Below are 23,723 nucleotides of genomic sequence, written 5' to 3' on the forward strand. Positions count from 1 at the left end.
TACTGTGAAATATTCATCACATCAAAAAAAAAGATTTTTAAGAATCGTCAACATGACTTATAGCAGTGACTAAACTACGGGCCGTGGGCCATTTGCATCCCACCGGCTTCTTCAATTTGGCTCACAAGACGTTATGACTTTTACACAAAATTTTTCCGAAAGAAGATTTCAAATGATTTTTAAAAGGCGCCTTTTATGCTGCTGCTTTGTCACCATCTAGCGGAAAACTTTAATAATTCAGGCTCATGACCACTTACAATGCATTTACACTGTGCAGCATTATTCATATGACCCACTGCAAACAACCTTCCCTAGTCATGGTACAAAAAAATGGAATCAAGAGACATGGTCACACCTACCACAACACAAAACAATTTGTGGATAGTATAAAAAAATGTCCATGCTCTATAAAAAAATCTGAATTACACCCCCATGTAAAACCGTATCTCCACGCTTATCCATGTTAGGCGCATTTAAGCTGCTTGATATTGCTGTTTGATTACATAACTTTAAGGAGGTTGGCACGGAAGTAAACAAGGTAGGAGTCCAACTTTCACAAATTGTTCATATCTGACTAGATTAATTATTAGTTATATATAGGGTAGGGCAGCACGGTCGAAGAGGGGTTAGTGCATGTGCCTCACAATACGAAGGTCCTGAGTAGTCCTGAGTTCGATCCAATCTTTCTGTGTTGAATTTGCATGTTCTCCCCGTGACTGCGTGGGTTCCCCCGGGTACTCTGGCTTCCTCCCACGCCCACTGACATGCACCTGGGGATAGGTTGATTGGCAACACTAAACGGTCCCTAGTGTGTGAATGTGAGTGTGAATGTTGTCTGTCTATCTGTGTTGGCCCTGCGATGAGGTGGCAGCTTATCCAGGTTGTACCCTGCCTTCCGTCCGGAAGCTGAGATAGGCTCCAGCACCCCCCACGTCCCCAAAAGGGACAAGCAGTATAAAATGGATGGATGGGATGGATTAATAGAGTATGTACGCCGACACATTATATATATATATATATATATATATATATATATATATATATATATATATATATATATATATATATATATATATATATATATATATATATATATATATATATATATACAGTACATGCAGAAAGTGTGGACACACCTTCATTATCTATGTGCTTTCTTCTTTTTTTTTCATGACTATTTACATTGGAGATTGTCACTGAAGGCATCAAATCTATGAATGAACACATGTGGAGTTATGTACTTAACAAAAAAGGTGAAATAACTGAAAACATGTTTTATATTCTACTTTATTCAAAATAGCCACCCATTGCTCTGATTACTGTTTTGCACATTTTTGGCATTCTCTCCATCCATCCATCCGTTTCCTACCGCTTATTCCCTTCGGGTTTTCGGGGGGCGGTGGAGCGGCGTACACCTTCGACAAGTCATTGGCATTCTCTCGATGAGCTTCAAGTGGTAGTCACATGAAAGGGTTTTCACTTCACAGGTGTCATAGTTTTCAGTGCCAATCTACAATGTAAATAGTCACAAAAGTAAAAATAACATATTGAAATGAGAAGGTGTGTCCAAACTTTTGGCCTGTACTGTATATATATATATATATATATATATATATATATATATATATATATATATTCACAATACGAAGTTCCTGCAGTCCTGGGTTCAATTCCAGGCTCGGGATCTTTCTGTGTGGAGTTTGCATGTCCTCCCCGTGAATGCGTGGGTTCCCTCCGGGTACTCCGGCTTCCTCCCACTTCCAAAGACATGCACCTGGGGATAGGTTGATTGGCAACACTAAATTGGCCCTAGTGTGTGAATGTGAGTGTGAATGTTGTCTGTCTATCTGTGTTGGCCCTGTGATGAGGTGGCGACTTGTCCAGGGTGTACACCGCCTTCCGCCCGATTGTAGCTGAGATAGGCGCCAGCAACGCCCGTGACCCCGAAAGGGAATAAGCGGTAGAAAATCGATGAATGGATGGATATATATATATATACATCCATGGATGGATGGATATATATATATATATATATATATATCCATCCATCCATTTCCTACCGCTTATTCCCTATTAGGGTCGCGGGGGGTGCTGGCACCTATCTCAGCTTCAATCGGGCGGAAGGCAGGGTACACCCTGGACAAGTCGCCACCTCATCGCAGGGCCAACACAGAGAGACAGACAACATTCACACACTAGGGCCGATTTTGTGTTGCCAGACAACCTATCCCCAGGTGCATGTCTTTGGAGGTGGGAGGAAGCCGGAGTACCCGGAGGGAACCCACGCATTCACAGGGAGGACATGCAAACTCCACACAGAAAGATCCCGAGCCTGGAATTGAACCCAGGACTGCAGGACCTTCGTATTGTGAGGCAGACACACTAACCCCTCTGCCACCGTGAAGCCCTATATATATATATACAAACGCAATTTTTATTTTTATTTTACTTTCCTTTTGTTCATATAGTAACAAATAAAAATTGTGTTTATAAATAATAATATATATATATATATATATATATATATATATATATATATATATATATATATATATATATATATATATATATATATATACAAACGCAATTTTTATTTGTTACTATAAGAACAAAAGGAAAGTAGGTACTATAGAAAATCGATACCAGTCCCCAGGTATTTAGCACCGTATTGGTTCACATGAACACATCACTGGTTTAGCACACCTACTATCAACTTTAAATCTAGAAATACATGCTCAAAAAAAAACAATGAATCCCACTAAATAGCATTAAATTGTGTACATGTACCACACACGGTGTTTAACACAATTAGTTTTCAGTGTACTTCGTCTGGTTCAAGTCATTTGATGTCTGTGAATCTATGCCATCATATCGACACTGCAAAAGTAAGCAAACTCTAATGCATCACAACAAAGCACTCGATAGCACTTTCTCTTATTGAGCAGTGGCCAGGACAATAATATACACAGAAAGTGTTGCTCTACAGAGCAGTGAGTAATACATTGCAAATAAAGCAACACGGAGGAAAAGTCGTCTTTGTTGACACCGCTGATTATTATCTGGGTACTTTACCTGAACAAGCAAACAACCAGAATGTCAAAGCGTTGCAAAAAATGTGAACCAAAAAATGTTTTGATAAGATTGATTTAAACATGCATTGTCGTCAATACACAGTGCAGCCTCAGTTTTTGTGAGCCTTACTTTTCATATGATTTGGTTTTCCACGAGTATTTTTGCCAAAGGTTTGCTGCAATTTTTGTGCGCCGTCTGTGTGATTTTACTGCTAAAAATTGCATAAAACAATTTGCAATATAATTTATTACAATATACTTTATTATCAATCAATAGTCAGTTTGCCCGCATATCTTTATGCAGAAGTGTGCTCAAACAAGTATCACACACCTGGGTGATTCAGTCTCAGTGAGGACTCGACAGTGTGTCACGATCCGCCTCCCGGATCCGACAGTTTTTGTTTTTGAGTCCTTTTGTGTGTTTTGATTATTTTTGGACTCTTCCGATCCGATTAGTTTGAGCACTTCCTGTTTCATTTGGTCTCCATGGTTACCTCATTTGTTCCACCTGCACTGGCTTTCTGACGCACACCTGTTTATGATTACTGTTTGAGTATTTAAACCTGCCTGCTACCTGTGTTCATTCTGGGTGGTTTGTTTGCGGTAAGCAACTGTCACGTTGGCGTTCTTTATCTCTTTGTACTTTTCTAAGTCACGTCTTAGCTTCCGTGCGCTCGGCACGCTTTTTTGAACTGCTTGCTAAGTTCCACCTTAGCTTCCGTGCATTCGGCACGTAACTTTTGGACTGCTTTGTATCCATGCTAAGTTTAGCATTAGCTTCCCGTGCGTAGGCACGCTGTTTCTTTTGCTGTTTGTACCAGTGTTATTTTACCTTTTTTGAATTAAACAAGCTTGCACATTTACTTGACTTTGCACAGAGACAAATGGGCGAAAAAGGATTTTTGAACCTATGGCTGTTTCTTGACATGATTTTGTGCGTATCTTTTATTCTGTTATTGTTTCATAAGTGAAGTGAATTGTGAAGTGAATTATATTTATATAGCGCTTTTTCTCTAGTGACTCAAAGCGCTTTACATAGTTAAACCCAATATCTAAGTTACATTCAAACCAGTGTGGGTGGCACTGGAAGCAGGTGGGTAAAGTGTCTTGCCCAAGGACACAACGGCAGTGACTAGGATGGCGGAAGCGGGAATCGAACCTGCAACCCTCAAGTTGCTGGCACGGCCACTCTACCAACCGAGCCAAACTGTAAGGTTGGAAATATTAGTACAGTGTATAGAAAATGCCCATCCATCCATTTTCTACCGCCTATTCCCTTTTGGGGTCGCGGGGGGCGCTGGCGCCTATCTCAGCTACAATCGGGCGGAAGGCAGGGTACACCCTGGACAAGTTTCCACCTCATCGCAGGGCCAACACAGATAGACAGACAACATTCACACTCACTTTCACACACTAGGGCCAATTTAGTGTTGCCAATCAACCTATCCCCAGGTGCATGTCTTTGGAAGTAGGAGGAAGCCGGAGTACCCGGAGGGAACCCACGCATTCACGGGGAGAACATGCAAACTCCACACAGAAAGATCCCGAGCCTGGATTTGAACCCAGGACTGCAGGACCTTCGTATTGTGAGGCAGACGCACTAACCCCTCTTCCACCGTGAAGCCCTATATAGAAAATGGATGTATAGATAGATATTTCTGAGCTGTGATTCAGAGATTGGGCTATAGGAGGCAGTGGCATTTGCCTTCTAATTAAAGGGATCCTTCCATCCTTTTCAACTGAGCTACAGTGTGGAACAATTTCCCTTGTGGATCAATAAAGTTTATCTAAATCCAAGTTTAAGTCAAAGAAGAAGAGTTACCAAGCCCCGTTGACGCATTAAAGTGTCAATAAAAGGCCTATTTCTGCACACTCATTCTGCCCCATCGTCATCTTGCAGTCATTACAATATTTCATATTCTAACAAAGCTTGACTACACTGAAAAAGAAAGTTTCCTATACATCTGCAAATCTATAGGAAGTTGATAATAAAGTATTATAACTAGGAGTGTGCCGATCGACCAAACATCTCAGTATCAGACATTTTCTGTGAAAAAGTGTGTGATTGCCATTTCCATTTAATGCCTATTAATGTGGATACCAAATGCAGATTCCCTCTAACACTGTATTTTTAGTCCCTCGACTGACATACTACAGCCAGCAGCTAATTATGTGTCCCCGCTCCACTAAAATAATAATAATCACCATAAAACCGGCAAATTCACTACATTGCTTAGTATCTTAAAGGGGACCTATTATGCAAAACCAACTTTGATGGAGATATTCTCTTACCTGGTTCTTCCATGCACAGCCACATGTTTTTTTACATGACTTTTATTACTGTGTTAGAGGGAAAAGGGTGTTTAGGGTGGTAGTTGGGGGGACTGACTGTTTCAACCTGAGGTTTTGCAATGAGGGAAAGAAGCAATGGTTTTTAAATGAAAAACACTTTGTGTTACATTTTATATGTAAGAAAATTCCTATACAGATAAATTTTGATTTATAAAACAATCTTGCCTTCATTCATACTTCTTCCAAATGGGCCGTTTGGAATTTGCACAACTTGTGACGTTTTTCCAATATGTGACGTCAGCGGTTATCTTCATATATGGTAAAGTTTTGGTCTGCCCTTTTTGTCTGACATTGCAGTCAATAACTTCCCTATTTTTCTATCTATCCTCTTGTTGATGGGCAGACTGGCTTGTACATTCGCATGCACCCTCCACATTTGCCATTTCTAATACAAAATAGTGCATGGTTTTAACTTAGCGCTGTCAGTAGACTCCATATGGAAGCGCTAAAAAGGCTGACGGGAAGAAAATATACCAAAAAGTTTATACCAAAAAGTTCTATTTTAGTTTCATCTGACCACATGACATTCTCCCAATCCTCTGCTGTATCATCCATGTATCCATTTTGGTATAAACTCAACTCGTCGTGTTTGGAGGAAGAAGAATACTGAGTTGCATCCCAAGAACACCAGACCTACTGTGAAGCATGGGGGTGGAAACATCATGCTTTGGGGCTGTTTTTCTGCCAAGGAGACAGGACGATTGATCCGTGTTAAGGAAAAAATGAATAGGTCCATGTTTCGTGAGATTTTGAGCCAAAATCTCCTTCCATCAGTGAAAGCTTTGAATTGTTGACCAAATACTTTTTTTCTACCATAATTTATAAATAAATTCTTTAAAATTCCTACAATGTGAATTCCTGGATTTTTTTTTCCACATTCTGCCTTTCAAAGTTGAAGTGTACCTATGATGAAAATTACAGACCTCCGTCATCATTTTAAGTGGGAGAACTTGCACAATTGGTGACTGACAAAATACTTTTTTGCCCCACTGTAAATATATATATATATATATATATATATATATATATATATATATATATATATATACACAGGCTATATATGGTGCATATGTTTTGATATATAGAGCTTATACGCCATCCCTCCTGTCTGTGCCCTTCCTCTGTACACACAACACTAATTCCTACATGACTGTAAAGTCGAGGTATTGTACCTACTCGAGAGGTGCCTCAACTTTGCAAGTCCGAGTGTTCCAACACACATTTCCGATTTCAGATTTCTTCAATTTCTGGAACCAGTTGCCATTTGAAGGTCAGATTATTAAACTGAAGGCTGGAGATACATATTGGACCCTAACACCTGAGATTTGGTGACTATATGTCCACGCATGGATAGGAAAAACTCGAAAATACTACAATTTGGTCAGGTGTGGGATCAAAGTCACACGTGTCACAAATGTGGTGATAAAACTGCTGCAACTGGAACAACAGGTGCACACACAGACAAACACACACACACTGGATGCTCTGTCAAGATAGAAAGGGTACTTTGATATGATCCCCACTGCATTTCTCATTGCACACACCCCTTAGCCATCAACTATGCTTTCCTCCATCATGCCCTTGTTTCCTACCCCGTCTTAGGGTTTCTCAGCCTTTTGTTCATCCTCGTTTCTAAATTTCCTGTTCCTCTCTCGCTCAATACACAGAGATATAAAACAGTCAGGGAGAGTATTTTACAAGCCTTCCATGCTTATGTGCCTCACTCTGTGTCTGGGTGTGTATTCTAGACATATGCAGAGGGCATCTGTGTGTCTGTGCTGCCTCCCCATCTTATGACATGTGTTGCGACTCAAACACGAACAGATCTGGTTTCCATGGCGACCGATGCCCCACTTAAAGCTCCCAAGTTTATATGAATGTGTGTGCATGCATACGTGCTCGTTGCGGGAATTCATGTTTCTGGTGCTGTTTTATCAGATTTAGCGTGCTTATATTGCAGCCACTGTTTACCCATTGTCACATTTTAACTAGTTATTGATGTACTGAATGTTAGTAGTTGCTTTTCTTGTAACTAAGTGCATCCAATATTAGATTACTTTTTCATATGATGGCGGGAATTAAGAAATGGAGGCGGTTTAACCACCTATCTGTGTGTATAATGAGCATCACGCATAAATAATGAATGCAGAAGAAAGTACAACAAGCACACAGTCACAGCCAGGGGAAGTCTTTAGCCATCACACACACTTTTAGCATGTCAGCAGGGGAATCAGGGAACACAGTGGATTGTTAGAAAATGCCCAATCATCCATCCATTTTCTACCGCTTATTCCCTTTGGGGTCGCGGGGGGCGCTGGTGCCTATCTCAGCTACAATCGGGCGGAAGGCGGCGTACACCCTGGACAAGTCGCCCTCTCATCGCAGTGTTAGAAAATGTGGTCTTTCAAATAGCTAAATAACCTATGAGAGTTTTGTTTTTTAACAGGGGCACCAAAAATGTGGAGTGGTCTTTAGCTAATACAACAAACAAATGATGCTGGATAAGTCTCTGGCGGATCCTCCAAATTAGCATGTGTCAACGCATTAGTTAGACTGATTTTTTTCCAATCCTATTTGATCTTATTCACCAACACATCATTTTTTATATGTTATGAAAATATTCTAAACAAGCGTCTCCATCAGTGGTTCTCATCCCCATAGTCTTTTTTTCACCTTGTACTCGCTTAAATAGCACTTGGCTCATCAAGTACCACCATAATTACAAACATTAAAATACAGCAGCGTAGTGTGTTCCCAATACCAATATTTTGGTACCCCAACCGGTAATAAAATTATTTTGGTACTTTTTGAAATAAAGGGGACCACAAAAATTGCATTATTGGCTTTATTTTAAGAAAAAATCTTAGGGTACATTAAACATATGTTTCTTATTGCAAGTTTGTCGTTAAACAAAATAGTGAACTTACTAGACAACTTGTCTTTGAGTAGTAAGTAAACAAACAAACATTCCTAATCAGTCTGCTGACGTGTGTAGTAAAAAATTGTGTCATTTTCCATTCTATTATTTTGTCAAAATTATTAAGGACAAGTGGTAGAAAATGAATTATTCATTTACTTGTTCATTTACTATTAGTATTTGCTTACTTTCTCTTTTAACATGTTCCATCTACACTTCTGTTAAAATGTAATAATGAGTTATTGTTCTGTTGTTTGATACTTTACATTAGATTTGGACGATACTACAAATTTGGGTATCAATCCAATACAAAGTCGTTAAAGGATCATACATTGGTCATATTCAAAGTCCTCATGTGTCCAGGGACATATTTCCTGAATTTATAAACATAAAGTAAATTTTAAAAAACGAAAGATGTTGTGATGCCAAAAACTATGGACATAATCATAGTAGTATCGACTAGATACGGTGTTGTACTTGATATCATTACAGTGGATCTCAGGTGTAGATCCACCAATGGCGCTTATTTACATTTTGACGCTGGTGAGCTACAGTGTGTAGAGAAGCATGTTTAGCTATTCCTCGTCCTGCAGATACTTGTAAGAAAGTTACTTTATTTGTCACCATGGAGGCGAGGATTAGTGATTTAGAAGTAGCTAAAACACTGCCAACTGGGGCTAGCTTATTGCCATGTCTTAAAGCATCTCCTCCGCCAGGCGTTTCAGTGTTATAGTTTCACCTTTATCGTTAGTTCTTAAGCCAAAAGACGTCCGTTCTACCTTTTTTGTGCACGCACATTGTCTGTTTGTAAGGACTCCATGATTGTGCGCTACCGAACATACTAGTCTGTTCATAAACCAGCAATGACACGACGTGACAACGACAAGTGAGGTGGTGGACCAGTACTTTTCAGAGGTGCTACAGACCGAATATGATTCATTAGTATCGCGGTACTTTACTATTGATTGATTGATTGATACTTTTATTAGTAGATTATACAGTTCAGTACATATTCCGTACAATTGACCACTAAATGGTAACACCCGAATAAGTTTTTCAACTTGTTTAAGTCGGGGTCCACGATAATCAATTCATGGTACAAATATATACTATCATCATAATACAGTCATCACACAAGTTAATCATCATAGTATGTACATTGAATTATTTACATTATTTACAATCCGGGGGGTGGGATGAGGAGCTTTGGTTGATATCAGTACTTCAGTCATCAACAATTGCATCAACAGAGAAATGTGGACATTGAAACAGTGTAGGTCTGACTTAGTAGGATATGTACAGCCAGCAGAGAACATAGTGAGTTCAGATAGCATAAGAACAAGTATATACATTAGAAGTACATTTGAGTTGTTTATAATCCGGGGAGATGGGATGTGAATGGAGGAGGGTATTAGTAAAGTGTTGAAGTTGCCTGGAGGTGTTGTTTTAGAGCGGTTTTGAAGGAGGATAGAGATGCACTTACTTTTATACCTGTTGGGAGTGCATTCCACATTGATGTGGCATAGAAAGAGAATGAGTTAAGACCTTTGTTAGATCGGAATCTGGGTTTAACGTGGTTTGTGGAACTCCCCCTGGTGTTGTGGTTATGGCGGTCATTTACGTTAAGGAAGTAGTTTGACATGTACCGGTATACCGTACAAACCCCTACAGCAGCGTATAGGAGGCCCAAGTTTTAATTAAAAATAATAAATAAATGATAAATGGGTTGTACTTGTATAGCGCTTTTCTACCTTCAAGGTTTTCAAAGCGCTTTGACACTACTTCCACATTTACACATTCACACACTGATGGAGGGAGCTGCCATGCAAGGCGCTAACCAGCGCCCATCAGGAGCAAGGGTGAAGTGTCTTGCTCAGGACACAACGGACGTGACGAGGTTGGTACTAGGTGGGGATTGAACCAGAGACCCTCGGGTGGCGCACGGCCACTATTCCACTGCCCCTCCGTTTTTTCCGGTTAATAAGGGATAGGTTTTATTTAACAAGCATATTTACTATTTGTGGCCACTGTAACATTACACACAGTTGAACAATAAGAGTGTTTAAATCGAGTCAAATAAAACACTGTACTTTAATCAAGTGATTCTTTGGCGTACCACTCGATGGAGCCAGCGTACTATTGTTTGAGAATCACTGCTCAACATTATGAACGATATGCCAAGAAAGAAGAATGTGACTCACGGTTCCCTTTTGTTGCATTCACCAAATGTTTTCTTAGCTAAGATCTGTTCTGAGCTAAGAACAAACCGTACAAGTTTTCAGGAAATCTATACTACATTTAGACACAATGGATTAGCAATAAGGCTGTTCAATTGTGTTGATATATAATATTGGATATAGATTCAAAGGTTCCAGGACTGGTGTCACACAATCCAAACTCCAAAACCCCCAAGTAAATGGGTTATACAAACCCCGTTTCCATATGAGTTGGGAAATCGTGTTAGATGTAAATTTACATGGAATACAATGATTTACAAATAATGTTCAACCCATATTCAATTGAATATGCTACAAAGACAACATATTTGATGTTCAAACTGATAAACCTTTTTCTTTTTTCAAATAATCATTAACTTTAGAATTTGATGCCAGCAACACATGACAAAGAAGTTGGGAAAGGTGGCAATAAATACTGATAAAGTTGAGGAATGCTCATCAAATAATTAATTGGAACATCCTACAGGTGTGCAGGCTAAGTGGGAACAGTTGGGTGCCATTAATGGGTATAAAAGCAGCTTCCATGAAATGTTAAATAATTCACAAACAAGGATGGGGTGAGGGTCACCACTTTGTAAGCAAATTGTCGAACAGTTTTAGAACAATATTTCTCAATGAGCTGTTGCAAGGAATTTAGGGATTTTACCATCTACGGTCCGTAAAATCATCCATAAGTTCAGAGAATCTGGAGAAATCACCTCACGTAAGCAATGATCCCTCAGACGGTACTACATCAAAAACCGACATCAGTGTGTAAAGGATATCACCACATGGGCTCAGGAACACTTCATAAAACCACTGTCAGGAACTACAGTTGTTTGCTACATCTGTAAGTGCAAGTTAAAACTCTACTATGCAAAGCCAAACCCATTTATCAACAACACCAAGGAACGCCGCTGGCTTCGCTGTGTCCGAGCTCACCTAAGATGGACTGATGCAAAGTGGAAAGGTGTTCTGTGGTCTGACGAGTCCACATTTCAAATTATATTTGGAATCAGAGGATGTGGTGTCTTCCAGAACAAAGAAGAAAATAGCATTCAAATTGTTATAGGCGCACAGTTCAAAAGCCAGCATCTGTGATGGTATGGAGGTGTATTAGTGCCCAAGGCATGGTGGGTAACTTACACATCTGTGAAGGCACCATTAATGCTGAAAGGTACATACAGGTTTTGGATCAACATATGTTGTCATCCAAGCAACGTTATCATGGACACCCCTGCTTATTTCAGCAAAACAATGCCAAGCCATGTGTTATAACAGTGTGGTTTCGTAGTAAAAGAGTGTGGCTACTTTCCTGGCCCGCCTACAGTCCAGACCTGTCTCCCATCGAAAATGTGTGGCGCATTATGAAGCCTAAAATACGACAGCTCGCCCCATCCTTGTTTGTGAATTACTTAGCATTTCATGGAAGCTGCTTTTACACCCAATCACGGCACCCACCTGTTCCCAATTAGCCTTGTGGGATGTTCCAAATAAGTGTTTGATGAGAATTTATCAACTTTATCAATATTTATTGCCACCTTTCCCAACTTCTTTGTCCCGTGTTGCTGGCATCAAATGCTAAAGTTAATGATTATTTGCAAAAAATATATATTTATCAGTTTGAACATCAAAAATGTTGTCTTTGTTGTATATTCAACTGAATATGGGTTGAAAATGATTTATTCCGTTTATATTTACATCTAACACAATTTCCCAACTCATACGGAAACGGGGTTTGTACCTGTATAGCGCTTTTCTACCTTCAACGTGCTCAAAGCGCTTCAACACTATTTCCACATTCACCCATTCACACACACATTCACACACTGATGGCGGGAGCTGCCATGCAAGGTGCTAACCAAGACCCATCAGGAGCAAGGGTGAAGTGTCTTGCTCAAAGACACAACGGACGTGACATGGTTGGTAAAAGGTGGGGATTGAACCAGGAACCCTCAGGTTGCTGGCACGGCCACTCTCCCAACCGTGCCACGTCGTCCACGTGTCTAACACACTACTGAAGCTTCTCATACCTGCCTTCATGCACTCCTGGAATGATTTTTTTCCAGGATATGCCGCAACTTTATCATCAGGCCCAGCTTCATGTTGCCCACACCTTCAAAACATGTTTCCTTGATGACCTCTTTGAGCTTGAAAAGGAGGGGTAAAAAATAACATGGAGCCAAGTCTGGTTAGTACAAAGGTTGGTCCAGCATGTCAATGTTCTTCTGATCAAATGTTCAGGGCAAGCAGCCACTAGTGGTCCTGCCACAACTCTCGCCTCTTCTAGCTCCCCTAAACAAAGCAAATTCCCCAGAATTTATTTGTAGAAGTGCTACGTGATCGAAGAACTCCTCACACTGAGGAATGTGATCATCAGTCCAGGAATTTTTCTGACACACCTCATATACAGTACACTGTACAAAGGGACACACCTGTCTACACCACTTTGTTCCCTCATTTCTAAATGAATAGTGGTAGCATATATTGCATTGGAGACTGGGACTATGCAGCATTTTTGTCATGACCCTTCACAATTATTGTTGTGTTATCAACTTCCTGTCGTTTAGAATCACTTCCTGTCCTGGTGCTCTGGTTTCGTCAGTTTCTGTTTGTTGTCTGTGGTTTGAAGCACCTTAACTTTCTGTTCCATGCCCTTACTAGCACACCTGATGCTCATTGTTAATTAGCTCTTGTGGTGGGCGTGGCCTGCGCACCTGCAGGGAAGCAGGGTGTGGCAGGGCCGCCATCGAGGTTGGCGACAGGTGAGTGGATGACACTGCTGAAAGTGTTCATCTAATCACCTGTCGTTCTGTTAAAAGGCAGCAGTCAGAAAGGACAAGGGGTTGGAGCTGGAGCAAGAGAGCGAGAAACCAACAGACTAAGAGACTACTGCTGAAAAGCAATCTGAAAAACATTATTGAAAAATAAAAGCGAGTCAAACCTGCTCAGTGATATCATTCAGGAAAGCTTTACTAAAAGGAGAAGTTTTCAAATGTTTCTTAAAAGTTTCAACACAGTCAAGATCACGGCAGGACTGGTGCAAATTGTTCCAGAATCTGGGAGCTATGGCCTGGAATGCCAGGTCTCCACGGGTTTTAAAAGGAGTTTTTGGTATCTTTAGAAGACCCTGGCCTGAAGACTGGAACGTGATCCACACATTGCAGAAAACGGCAGGCAAAATACATGTAAATCTAGAATTACTTGGCACCAAAAGCAGGGCACAACCTATTACAGAACATCTAGCACCATTCTACAAACTAAAATGGCACAACCGTGAAGAAGTGAACCAGGTGGAACTTAATAGAACTGTGGTGGGCGTGGCCCGCGCACCTGCAGGGAAGCGGGGTGTGGCAGGGCCGCCATCGAGGTTGGCAACAGGTGAGTGGATGACAGAGCTGGAAGTGTTCATCTAATCACCTGTCGTTCTGTTAAAAGGCAGCAGTCAGAAAGGACAAGGGGTTGGAGCTGGAGCAAGAGAGCGAGAAACCAACAGACTAACAGACTACTGCTGAAAAGCAATCTGAAGAACATTATTGAAAAATAAAAGCGAGTCAAACCTGCTCAGTGATATCATTCAGGAATGACATCACTGAGCAGGTTTGACTCAGTTTTATTTTGTGATATCATTCAGGAATGACATCACTGAGCAGGTTTAACTTGATTTTATTTTTAAATAATGTTCTTCAGATTGCTTATCAGCAGTAGTCGGTTAGTCTGTTGGATTCTCGCTCTCTTGCTCCAGCCTCAACTCCTTGTCCTATCTGACTGCCGTTTTCTGCAATGTTGGGATCACGTTCCGGTCTTCAGGCCAGGGTCTTTTAAAGATCCCAAAAACTCATTTTAAAACCTGTGGAGACCTGGCATTCCAGGCCATAGCTCCCAGATTCTGGAACAATTTGCACCAGTCCTTCCGTGATCTTGACTGTGTTGAAACTTTTAAGAAACGTTTGAAAACTTCTCTTTTTAGTAAAGCTTTTAGTTAATGCACCCTTTAACTATCTTTTATAATCCACTTTGTATCATTTTTATGATGTTGCCCCTGATGTTTTAACATTAATTTTTGTTTTACTTCACCTATGTTTAGTACAGCGCTGTGTGATTTTATCTGTGAAAAGCGCTTCATGAATAAGATTTACTTACTTACTTACGTTGCAAGCCACACTCCCCAGATCCTGACAATTTGGAGCAAGTGGATTGGGGGTCATCTGAAGGACATTGGGGTGGACTGAGGATCAAACTTGCAACCTTTCCAAGCACACTCACAGTCAATGTATATCCTCACCATTACAGTTCTGAACACAGTGGTCTGATATTCAGTTACTGCTATAGTTTGGTTAAAAAGTACTGAATATATTTTATATCTGTGCTCCATTTGGTTGAAAATAATAAATCAATGTTCTGACTGAAGTACAGTGTTTGTACTTATGAGTCATGAGACATGCGCTAATCCTCTGCTCTCTCATTATCTTTTCCAGTCGCATGTCCTTCAGTAGAAAAACGGAAGAGTTTTCCTTTTGTGTCTGCATGCCAGGCAAGTAGCTGGCCTGTCATTTTATAAGGAAACACCTCATTCTTCTTCTCGGTCTTAACCAACAATGTGCTGGAATACACTTAACAGACTGAGCAGTATGGACATTTAGAACTGCTTTTATTTTAAGGATAGTATCTCTACTGGTTAAAGTAGTCGTGCAGGAAGAGAGGCATTGCTATATATATATTATTTGCACGACACAACAACACCTTGGAACACACCCTGACACATCCAGTCACGCTCAAACACAGAGAGGAAACTCCTCCAGCGTGGGTGTTCCAAATAAATGCTGATGAGTCATCTTTCGATCAGCCTCACTGTTGCTGTTTGAAGTACACCAGCAGCACAACGTGGTCTAGTCTTCTGCTTAAAAAGATTGATGAATAAAAGAATCCTAAAAAGTGAGGTCCTTTCAGGACTAATGTGTTGACTGATATTAATTTTGAACCATTAAAACACTACAATCATCAAGAATGCTAAATCAATACTACTTTAAAAAAAACGTATATAAAAACAAACATACAGAATAATGCCTACTAGATTAACACAATACAATGAAAGGCACTTTTGATGTCCATGTCTTCTAAATCAAAAATTTTTTATTTCATAGGAAATAATGTAAAGCAAATGTACTTGTGCTCTACCTTTCAAGACACCAGTCAATCACAAGCCAATATAAATTAAACAAACACTTATTCACACTCGTATTAACACCTATTTATGATTTAGACTCCAAATAACCTAATATACATGTTTTTTGGGCTATGAAAGGAAAAAATCCACGCGTACCCAGGTAAAACAAGTAGACCAATATTTTTTTTTTTTTTTTTTTTCCTGTCCAGCTACTCAGGCAAATCATATTGTTGATGTAGATGCCCGTATTTGCTGTACAGATTTACTTTACAATAGAGAAGTGTGGTATACTTCTCTTGTTGCCTTATTTGTATCCAACTTTATTAAATGGATTTATACTAATGTTTGGCATAGCCCGACCGGAGCAGGAGATAAAAAGAGAAAAAAAGTAAGACTGAGGGAAATTGCAGGGACTAGAGGGGGATAAGACAGAGAGACAGCAATAACAACAATAAAAACCAAAACAACAACAACAAAACAGCATCAGCAAATATCATATGTACAAACCCCGTTTCCATATGAGTTGGGAAATTGTGTTAGATGTAAATATAAACGGAAAACAATGATTTGCAAATCATTTTCAACCCATATTCAGTTGAATATGCTACATAGACAAAATATTTGATGTTCAAACTGATAAACATTTTTTTTTGCAAATAATCATTAACTTTAGAATTTCATGCCAGCAACACGTGACAAAGAAGTTGGGAAAGGTGGCAATAAATACTGATAAAGTTGAGGAATGCTCTTCAAACACTTATATGGAACATCCCACAGGTGTGGAGTCTAATTGTGAACAGTTGGGTGCCATGATTGGGTATAAAAGCAGCTTCAATGAAATGCTAAGTAATTCACAAACAAGGATGGGGTGAGGGTCACCACTTTGTAACCAAATTGTCGAACAGTTTTAGAACAACATTTCTCAACGAGCTATTGCAAGGAATTTTGGTATTCTACCATCTACGGTCCGTAAAATCATCAAAAAGTTCAGAGAATCTGGAAAAATCACTGCACGTAATCGATGATATTACGGACTTTTGAGCCCTCAGGCGGTACTGCATCAAAAACTGACATCAGTGTGTAAAGGATATCATCATATGGGCTCAGGAACACTTCATAAAACCACTGTCAGTAACTACAGTTGGTTGCTACATCTGTAAGTGCAAGTTAAAACTGTACTATGTAAAGCCAAACCCATTTATCAACAATATCCTGAAACTCTGCCGGCTTGGCTGGGCCCGAGCTCACCTAAGATGGCTGATGAAAAGTGGAAAGGTGTTCTGTGATCTGACGAGTCCACATTTCAAGTTATATTTGGAAACAGAGGACGTGGTGTCCTCCAGAACAAAGAGGAAAATAACCATTCAGATTGTTATAGGCGCAAAGTTCAAAAGCCAGCATCTGTGATGGTATGGGGGTGAATTAGTGCCCAAGGCATGGGTAACTTACACATCTGTGAAGGCACCATTAATGCTGAAAGGTCCATACAGGATTTGGAGCAACATATTTTGTCATCCAAGCAACGTTATCATGGACGCTCCTGCTTATTTCAGCAAGACAAGTGTTACAACAGCGTGGCTTCATAAAAAAAGAGTGCGGGTACTTTCCTGGCCCGCCTGCAATCCAAACCTGTCTCCCATCGAAAAAGTGTAGCGCATTATGAAGCGTAAAATACGACAGCGGAGACCCCGGACTGTTTAACAACTGAAGCTCTACATAAAACAAAAATGGGAAAGAATTCCAGTTTTAAAGCTTCAACAATTAGTTTCCTCAGTTCCGAAACGTTTATTGAGTGTTGTTAAAAAAAAAAGGTGATGTAACACAGTGGTGAACATGCCCTTTCCCAACTACATTAACACGTGTTGCAGCCATGAAATTCTAAGTTAATTATTATTTGCAAATGTAATTTCTTTGTGGCATATTCAATTGAATATGGGTTGAAAAGGATTTGCAAATATTTGTATTCCGTTTATATTTACATCTAACACAATTTCCGAACTCATATGGAAATGGAGTTTGTACAAATATGATACAAAAAGTAATAGCAAAGAAGCAGTTAGTAAATTAAATATTAAAAACGCAGAAAGTACCTTAATGGAGATTTTAACCCTTGATCTGTCTCCACGGCCGTCAACCTGACTGTAATTAATATTTTATTTATTTTAGTGCTAATAGTGGTGGTATCCCATGATTTTTTTCCTTTTAGGGCACAGGGCAAGGGTTCCCTGCTTAGCCAGGGTTACATCAGGTTGCATCCAGCGTGAAAACTAAGTCAAAAGAGAGGCCGTTAATGGAGCATGCATAGACCAAAGTAGGTTACATTTCTGGTCATTGTCAATACTGGTACACCCATATTGGCAAGCAAAACACACTTGTCGAGTTAATTCATATGTTCAGTTTTGGTTGACCTACTGATTGAATGACTTTTGGGGCACTTGATTCCATTGTATCATTACAATCACTGTTTTTAGATTTATTGCCAAACTATACCTGATGAGTTTAAACTGGACAAAACCCAATTTTCTCCATTCCTTAAAAAAATGTATTCAAAATACGTGAATAAAAAGTCAACATTAAGGCTATCGGAAAGGTGCAAAGCAAATGGTTGTCAACTCTCCCTCCATTAGACACATCAATCAATGTTTATTTATATAGCCCTAAATCACCAGTGTCTCAAAGGGCTGTTTATAGTCATTCATCTGAAGTTTGACTGGGCAGCAATGTTGGTTCTTTCCCCTAACCCGTTAGTCAAAGACGTATACATTTAAGTACTTCTTTGTCTTGTGGTGTTCTGAAAGAGAAAATGATTAAGCTTCTACGAAAGGGGTCCCATTGTCACAGCGCCATTAAAGTGGTACAATACTTTACTCGGTGTAAGAGAGATGAAGGGCATCCAGACAACAACAAAAAAGACCAACGTTCAAGTTCAGATTAACACTGGCCTACAATATCCTAGTTTAATCATCCATAAAATCAAAAGCCTGAGCCCGGGGTCTAGGTTTGTATCACCAAAAGATGAGAGCAAAAAGCAAAAAAAAATTTTTTTTTTAAGAAAAAAGTGAAGTGAATTATATTTATATAGCGCTTTTCTCAAGTGACTCAAAGTGCTTTACATAGTGAAACCCAATATCTAAGTTACATTTGAACCAGTGTGGGTGGCACTGGGAGCAGGTGGGTAAAGTGTCTTGCCCAAGGACACAACGGCAGTGACTCTGATGGCGGGAGCGGGAATCGAACCTACAACCCTCAAGTTGCTGGCACGGCCACTCTACCAACCGAGCTATGCCGTCCCAAAAAGAGCAACATTAAGAAATATTTGAGAGCAAACGCCAGCTTTCACATACCAAATCATTACATGACACCTATGAAAATAAATACCATTCAACATATAGTGGTAATATTAAATGTTTGGCTGTTAGCAGTAAAATAATGCACATTTTTGCCGAATAATGATACTTTTTTTTTTTTAAGTTATATTTTAAATGTTCTTTTCAACACAAATCTGAACACTTAATAATACTCTGAGGAAAGTAGACACAAGAACTGGGTATTCTTTGACAGTTGCACTTTTGAGACGACTAAAATGCGGTGCGACCTCAATTTACAAACCGCTCACTGTATGAACTTTTTAAATAGATCTTTTGATAGACCGAATAAAAATATGCTTTGTTGTATGACCTTGTCTCAGCGTACAAACGTTTCATTCACCCATTGTGTGTTTGCAGCGCAGCCATTTTGTGCTCGGCAGCACATTCATTGGGGGCAGGCTGATAGATCTCCGGTGCTCATTCAGTTAGCACAGCAGTGCTATTGTTAGCTACTATACTAGTGTTAGTTAGCTTTTTAGAACATTTTCTAGTCCAAACAAAGCAATTGACAAGCGCTGTCTGGTTTTGAAACATTTAGGAAGTGTCCCCAGCATTGTGGACACTGCCTCCTCCCCCCTCTCCCTCTAATCCCCTGCACACAAAGAACATTACCCAAAAAGGTAAAGTGGATCTTATTTTTTTATTCTAATCATTGTTACGACCTGGCTGTTAAAGTTAGAGGTTTGTGATTTCAAACTGTGAGTGCACCACAGGACAAGTGACAGTGTGTGTGCGTGTTGGGAGAGCGGCTGAAAATGAGGACAGTTTAGCTGGTTGTTGTTTTAACTTTGTTATTACATATAAAGCCGATTCATAACCATCTTGTTATGTTTGTTTTTGGATACAGAACTGTATAGGATTGTGTTCAGATGTATGAACTTTTACAACATTATGGACGTTTGTCGAGGCTGGAACCCATTATTCATGTTTACATTGCTTCTTATGATGAAATGTATTTTAATATACTAACTTTTCGATTTGCGAACACTGTTTAAGGACCATTTAAGTTCACAAATTCAGGACCTACAGTATTGCCTTTGGAGGATCTTAAAGGCCTACTGAAATGAGATTCTCTTATTTAAAAGGGGATAGCATGTCCATTCTATGTGTCATACTTGATCATTTCGCGATACTGCCATATTTTTGCTGAAAGGATTTAGTAGAGAACATCGACGATAACGTTTGCAACTTTTGGTCGCTAATAAAAAAGCCTTGCCTTTACCAGAAGTCGCAGACGATGACGAGGGCGACTCACGTCCTCACATTGTTTATAATGGGAGCCTCCAGCAGCAAGAGCTATTCGGACCGAGAAAATGACAATTTCCCCATTAATTTGAGCGAGGATGAAAGATTTGTGGATTATGATATTGATAGCGAAGGACTACAAAAAAAATACAAAAATAAAAATAAAGTTAAAAAAAGGCGATTGCATTGGGACAGATTCAGATGTTTTTAGACACATTAAATAGGATAAATATGGGAAATCCCTTATCTTTCTATTGTGTTGCTAGTGTTTTAGTGAGATTAAATAGTACCTGATAGTCGGAGGGGTGTGTCCACGGGTATCTTGAGACTAGTCTCTGAGGGAAGTCGACGTCAGCTGCATGGACGGCGCAAGTTCAGCTGATCTCTGGTAAGAGGTAACTTTTTACCACAATTTTCTCAGCGAAACCTGCCGGTTGACAAGTGGTCGGGAACCATGTTCGCTTGACCACTCTTATCCATAGTAAAGCTTCACCTCCGGGAATTTTAAACAAGGAATCACTGTGTGTTTGTGTGGCTAAAGACTAAAGCTTCCCAACTCCATCTTTCTACTTTACTTCTCCATTATTAATTGAACAAATTGCAAAAGATTCAGCAACACAGATGCCCAGAATACTGTTTAATTGCGCGATGAAAAGAGACAAATTTTAGCCGCAGATGGTGCTGCGCTAATATTTCCTGACATTCCGCGACGTTTTCAACAAGAAACTCCGCGGGAAATTTGAAATTACAATTTAGTAAACTAAACTGGCCGTATTGGCATGTGTTGCAATGTTAATATTTCATCATTGATATATAAACTATTAGACTGCGTGGTCGGTAGTAGTGGGTTTCAGTAGGCCTTTAAATGCTCTCTGTGCATTGTTGCTGTCCACTGCCGTTGAGCAAGGCATAGAACCCCAATTTGCTCTGAAGCCCAACACCCTTCTAAAAAATTTAGAACACAGTTGGGACATATCAGTTATTAGGATTGTTCTTCATTCCGCCATATATCTCAGATATACATCCAGAATATTTTTAGATTCTTTAAAATTCTTCCATTCAAATGTGTATATATGTAACTTGGGTACAGCATCAACATACAGAACACTGCTCAATGTGTACAAAACCCAACATTTGATTGAAAACGAAGGAAACTGTTAAAAGTAAAGCTGAGTGCTCATTCTCCAATATGGCAGAGGAACAGTCAACAGGGGGTTACACATAAAAACATTCACACTCACATTCACACCTCCAAGCAATTATGAACCCAACTGAGAAAAGGATGAACATAGCAAACGCACCCAAAAAAGACTATAAAGACGACACAGAGAGGAACCTTCTTTCTTGTGAATCACCGTCGCTCATTTCTTCAGCACAAAACGCCCATTACTTACTTTTTTTTTTTTTAAATCAACTGAATACAAATGAAAAAAAAGGTGCTTCATGTTTAATCTTCCAGGTGTCAGCTGGAAATAATTGTCCAAAAAATTTATTTCGACTGGATCGGAACTACAACGTTCAGCAGAAATGAACATTCCACAAAACAGAAAATAAAGGCTGTGTGTAGCCCAGGAAGCCAATTACACAAAAGCAGGGACTTTCACCTTAAGGGGCCCTGTTTCCTCCCCTCCTCGTCCTCTGGGGGTTTTATTAACCACCTCAGCATTTTACCTCTACGAGTCGTGATCCACCGCTGAAAAAAACAAAAAACAATACACCACATGCACAAATAAAATAAATAAATAAATGGGTTGTACTTGTATAGCGCTTTTCTACCTTCAAGGTACTCAAAGCGCTTTGACATTACTTCCACCTTTACCCATTCACACACACATTCACACACTGACGGAGGGAGATGCCATGCAAGGCGCCAACCAGCACCCATCAGGAGCAAGGGTGAAGTGTCTTGCTCAGGACACAACGGACGTGACGAGGTTGATACTAGGTGGGATTTGAACCAGGGACCCTCGGGTTGCGCCGGCCACTCTCACACTGCGCCACGCCGTCCCTAAATACACTCTTAATTTGCTTGACAAGATTGCGGACGTTCCCCCTTTCCTCCCTTGTCTAGCTCATCTTCCTGTCAATAGGGCCGCCACAGTTTGTGTCACACTGCTCCTTTGCTGATCAGCGTGTGACTACCCCCCATACACACACACACACATTTAACCAACTCTCTCCTACACACACACACATGATTAATGGTCACTTATTCGTACTGCATCAACAAATAAGGCAATGTTGTTCCCTTTGTGAGGTGAAGCGCTGTCCTTGGTGCTGATTCTGAAATCCATGGATGCTGACTGTGTGCAGTTTTTTTTTTTTTTAGGTTGGGTTTGCTAAAGGCATTAATCACATGCAACACACACGTTGACACACACCGAGCGGCCATATGAGTGTCGGTGTGTCAAAGCCCGATGACAAAGCTTCCACATTAACCAGTGATGCTGCTGACTCCGTCTGTATCAGCAGCACCATCAGCACCAAAGCATGACACAATATATGCATGTGCAGGAGGACATTTAACTCACTGCACCATCAGTGTTAAAACACTGATAGAAGAAGCCCCATCCACTCCCCCCTCCCCCTCCAGCCCCCATCACCAGCATCATCCTCAGTCAGGTCACATACAAGCCGGCACGTCAGTGGTGCAGAGACGGGATCCCAACTTACCCTTCATCCAGTCCAGTACTTGCTTCGGCGTCCATTTACTTATAGGTTCCATAACCAAAGCCATGATGTCACAGCCGCTGCATGCGTCGACCTGCACAGGAGTGGAACGACTTGTCAGTCACATCTGGAGCGACGCGGCGCCGGATAATTTGGAGAGCGTAGACGCGGCGGTCGGTTTTATCCCCTCCATCGGAGCATGGCCGCCTGCAGGAGCGCTGAAGTGGATGCGGTGGTGCAATCTACGCGCACGCACAGAGAGAGAGACGCGCGCCCTGCCTGCTTCGATCCCTCCCTCTCTTTTTCCTCGTGCCTTCCCGCCAGTAGCTCACGCGCTCCGAGACGGGGATTCGATGGGAGCGACCCCTCCCCCTCGCCTCCTCCTACTACCCCCGCCCGCCTCGCTGCAGCATCACAAGGGCCCCCGCTCACAATGAACCGGGGAATGGTGCAACGCACATCATACGCAACCAATGTCCCCCTCACCTCCCTCCACACTGTCCACACACACACACATACACACACGCACACTCACACATACGCTCAGGGAAAGATTAAGTGGCTTTGTATAATAGAAGTGATTAACTACAGGGAGGTCAGCCGAACACACACACAAAAGTGCTTCAATAATGCTGGGATTGTGCCTTCCGCTGAAGTTGACTGTACTTCAATTTAAGAGCATCTGTATTCTTTACGACTATAAGCATCAGCAGTTGT

General features: G+C 40.5%; 1 protein-coding gene across 7 annotated transcripts in view; it reads right to left on the reverse strand.

Moving 5' to 3' along the window:
• The window catches only part of si:ch211-26b3.4 (connector enhancer of kinase suppressor of ras 2), a 165,074-nt gene extending 141,788 nt beyond the window's left edge, over window positions 1-23,286 (reverse strand). For 3 of the 7 annotated variants that reach the window (XM_061901755.1, XM_061901754.1, XM_061901750.1), the window contains exon 1: window positions 23,010-23,283. In XM_061901755.1, the coding sequence (XP_061757739.1) occupies window positions 23,010-23,073 (64 nt within the window). In that variant the 5' untranslated portion in view covers window positions 23,074-23,283. Of the gene's footprint in view, window positions 1-23,009 lie in introns of all 7 variants that reach the window. The other 4 variants (XM_061901756.1, XM_061901752.1, XM_061901749.1 and 1 more) reach the window with 4 other exon arrangements.
• Between the last annotated feature and the right edge of the window lie 437 nt (window positions 23,287-23,723).

This window comes from Nerophis ophidion, linkage group LG05, assembly GCF_033978795.1.
Source record: "Nerophis ophidion isolate RoL-2023_Sa linkage group LG05, RoL_Noph_v1.0, whole genome shotgun sequence".
Classification (NCBI taxonomy): Eukaryota; Metazoa; Chordata; class Actinopteri; order Syngnathiformes; family Syngnathidae; genus Nerophis; species Nerophis ophidion.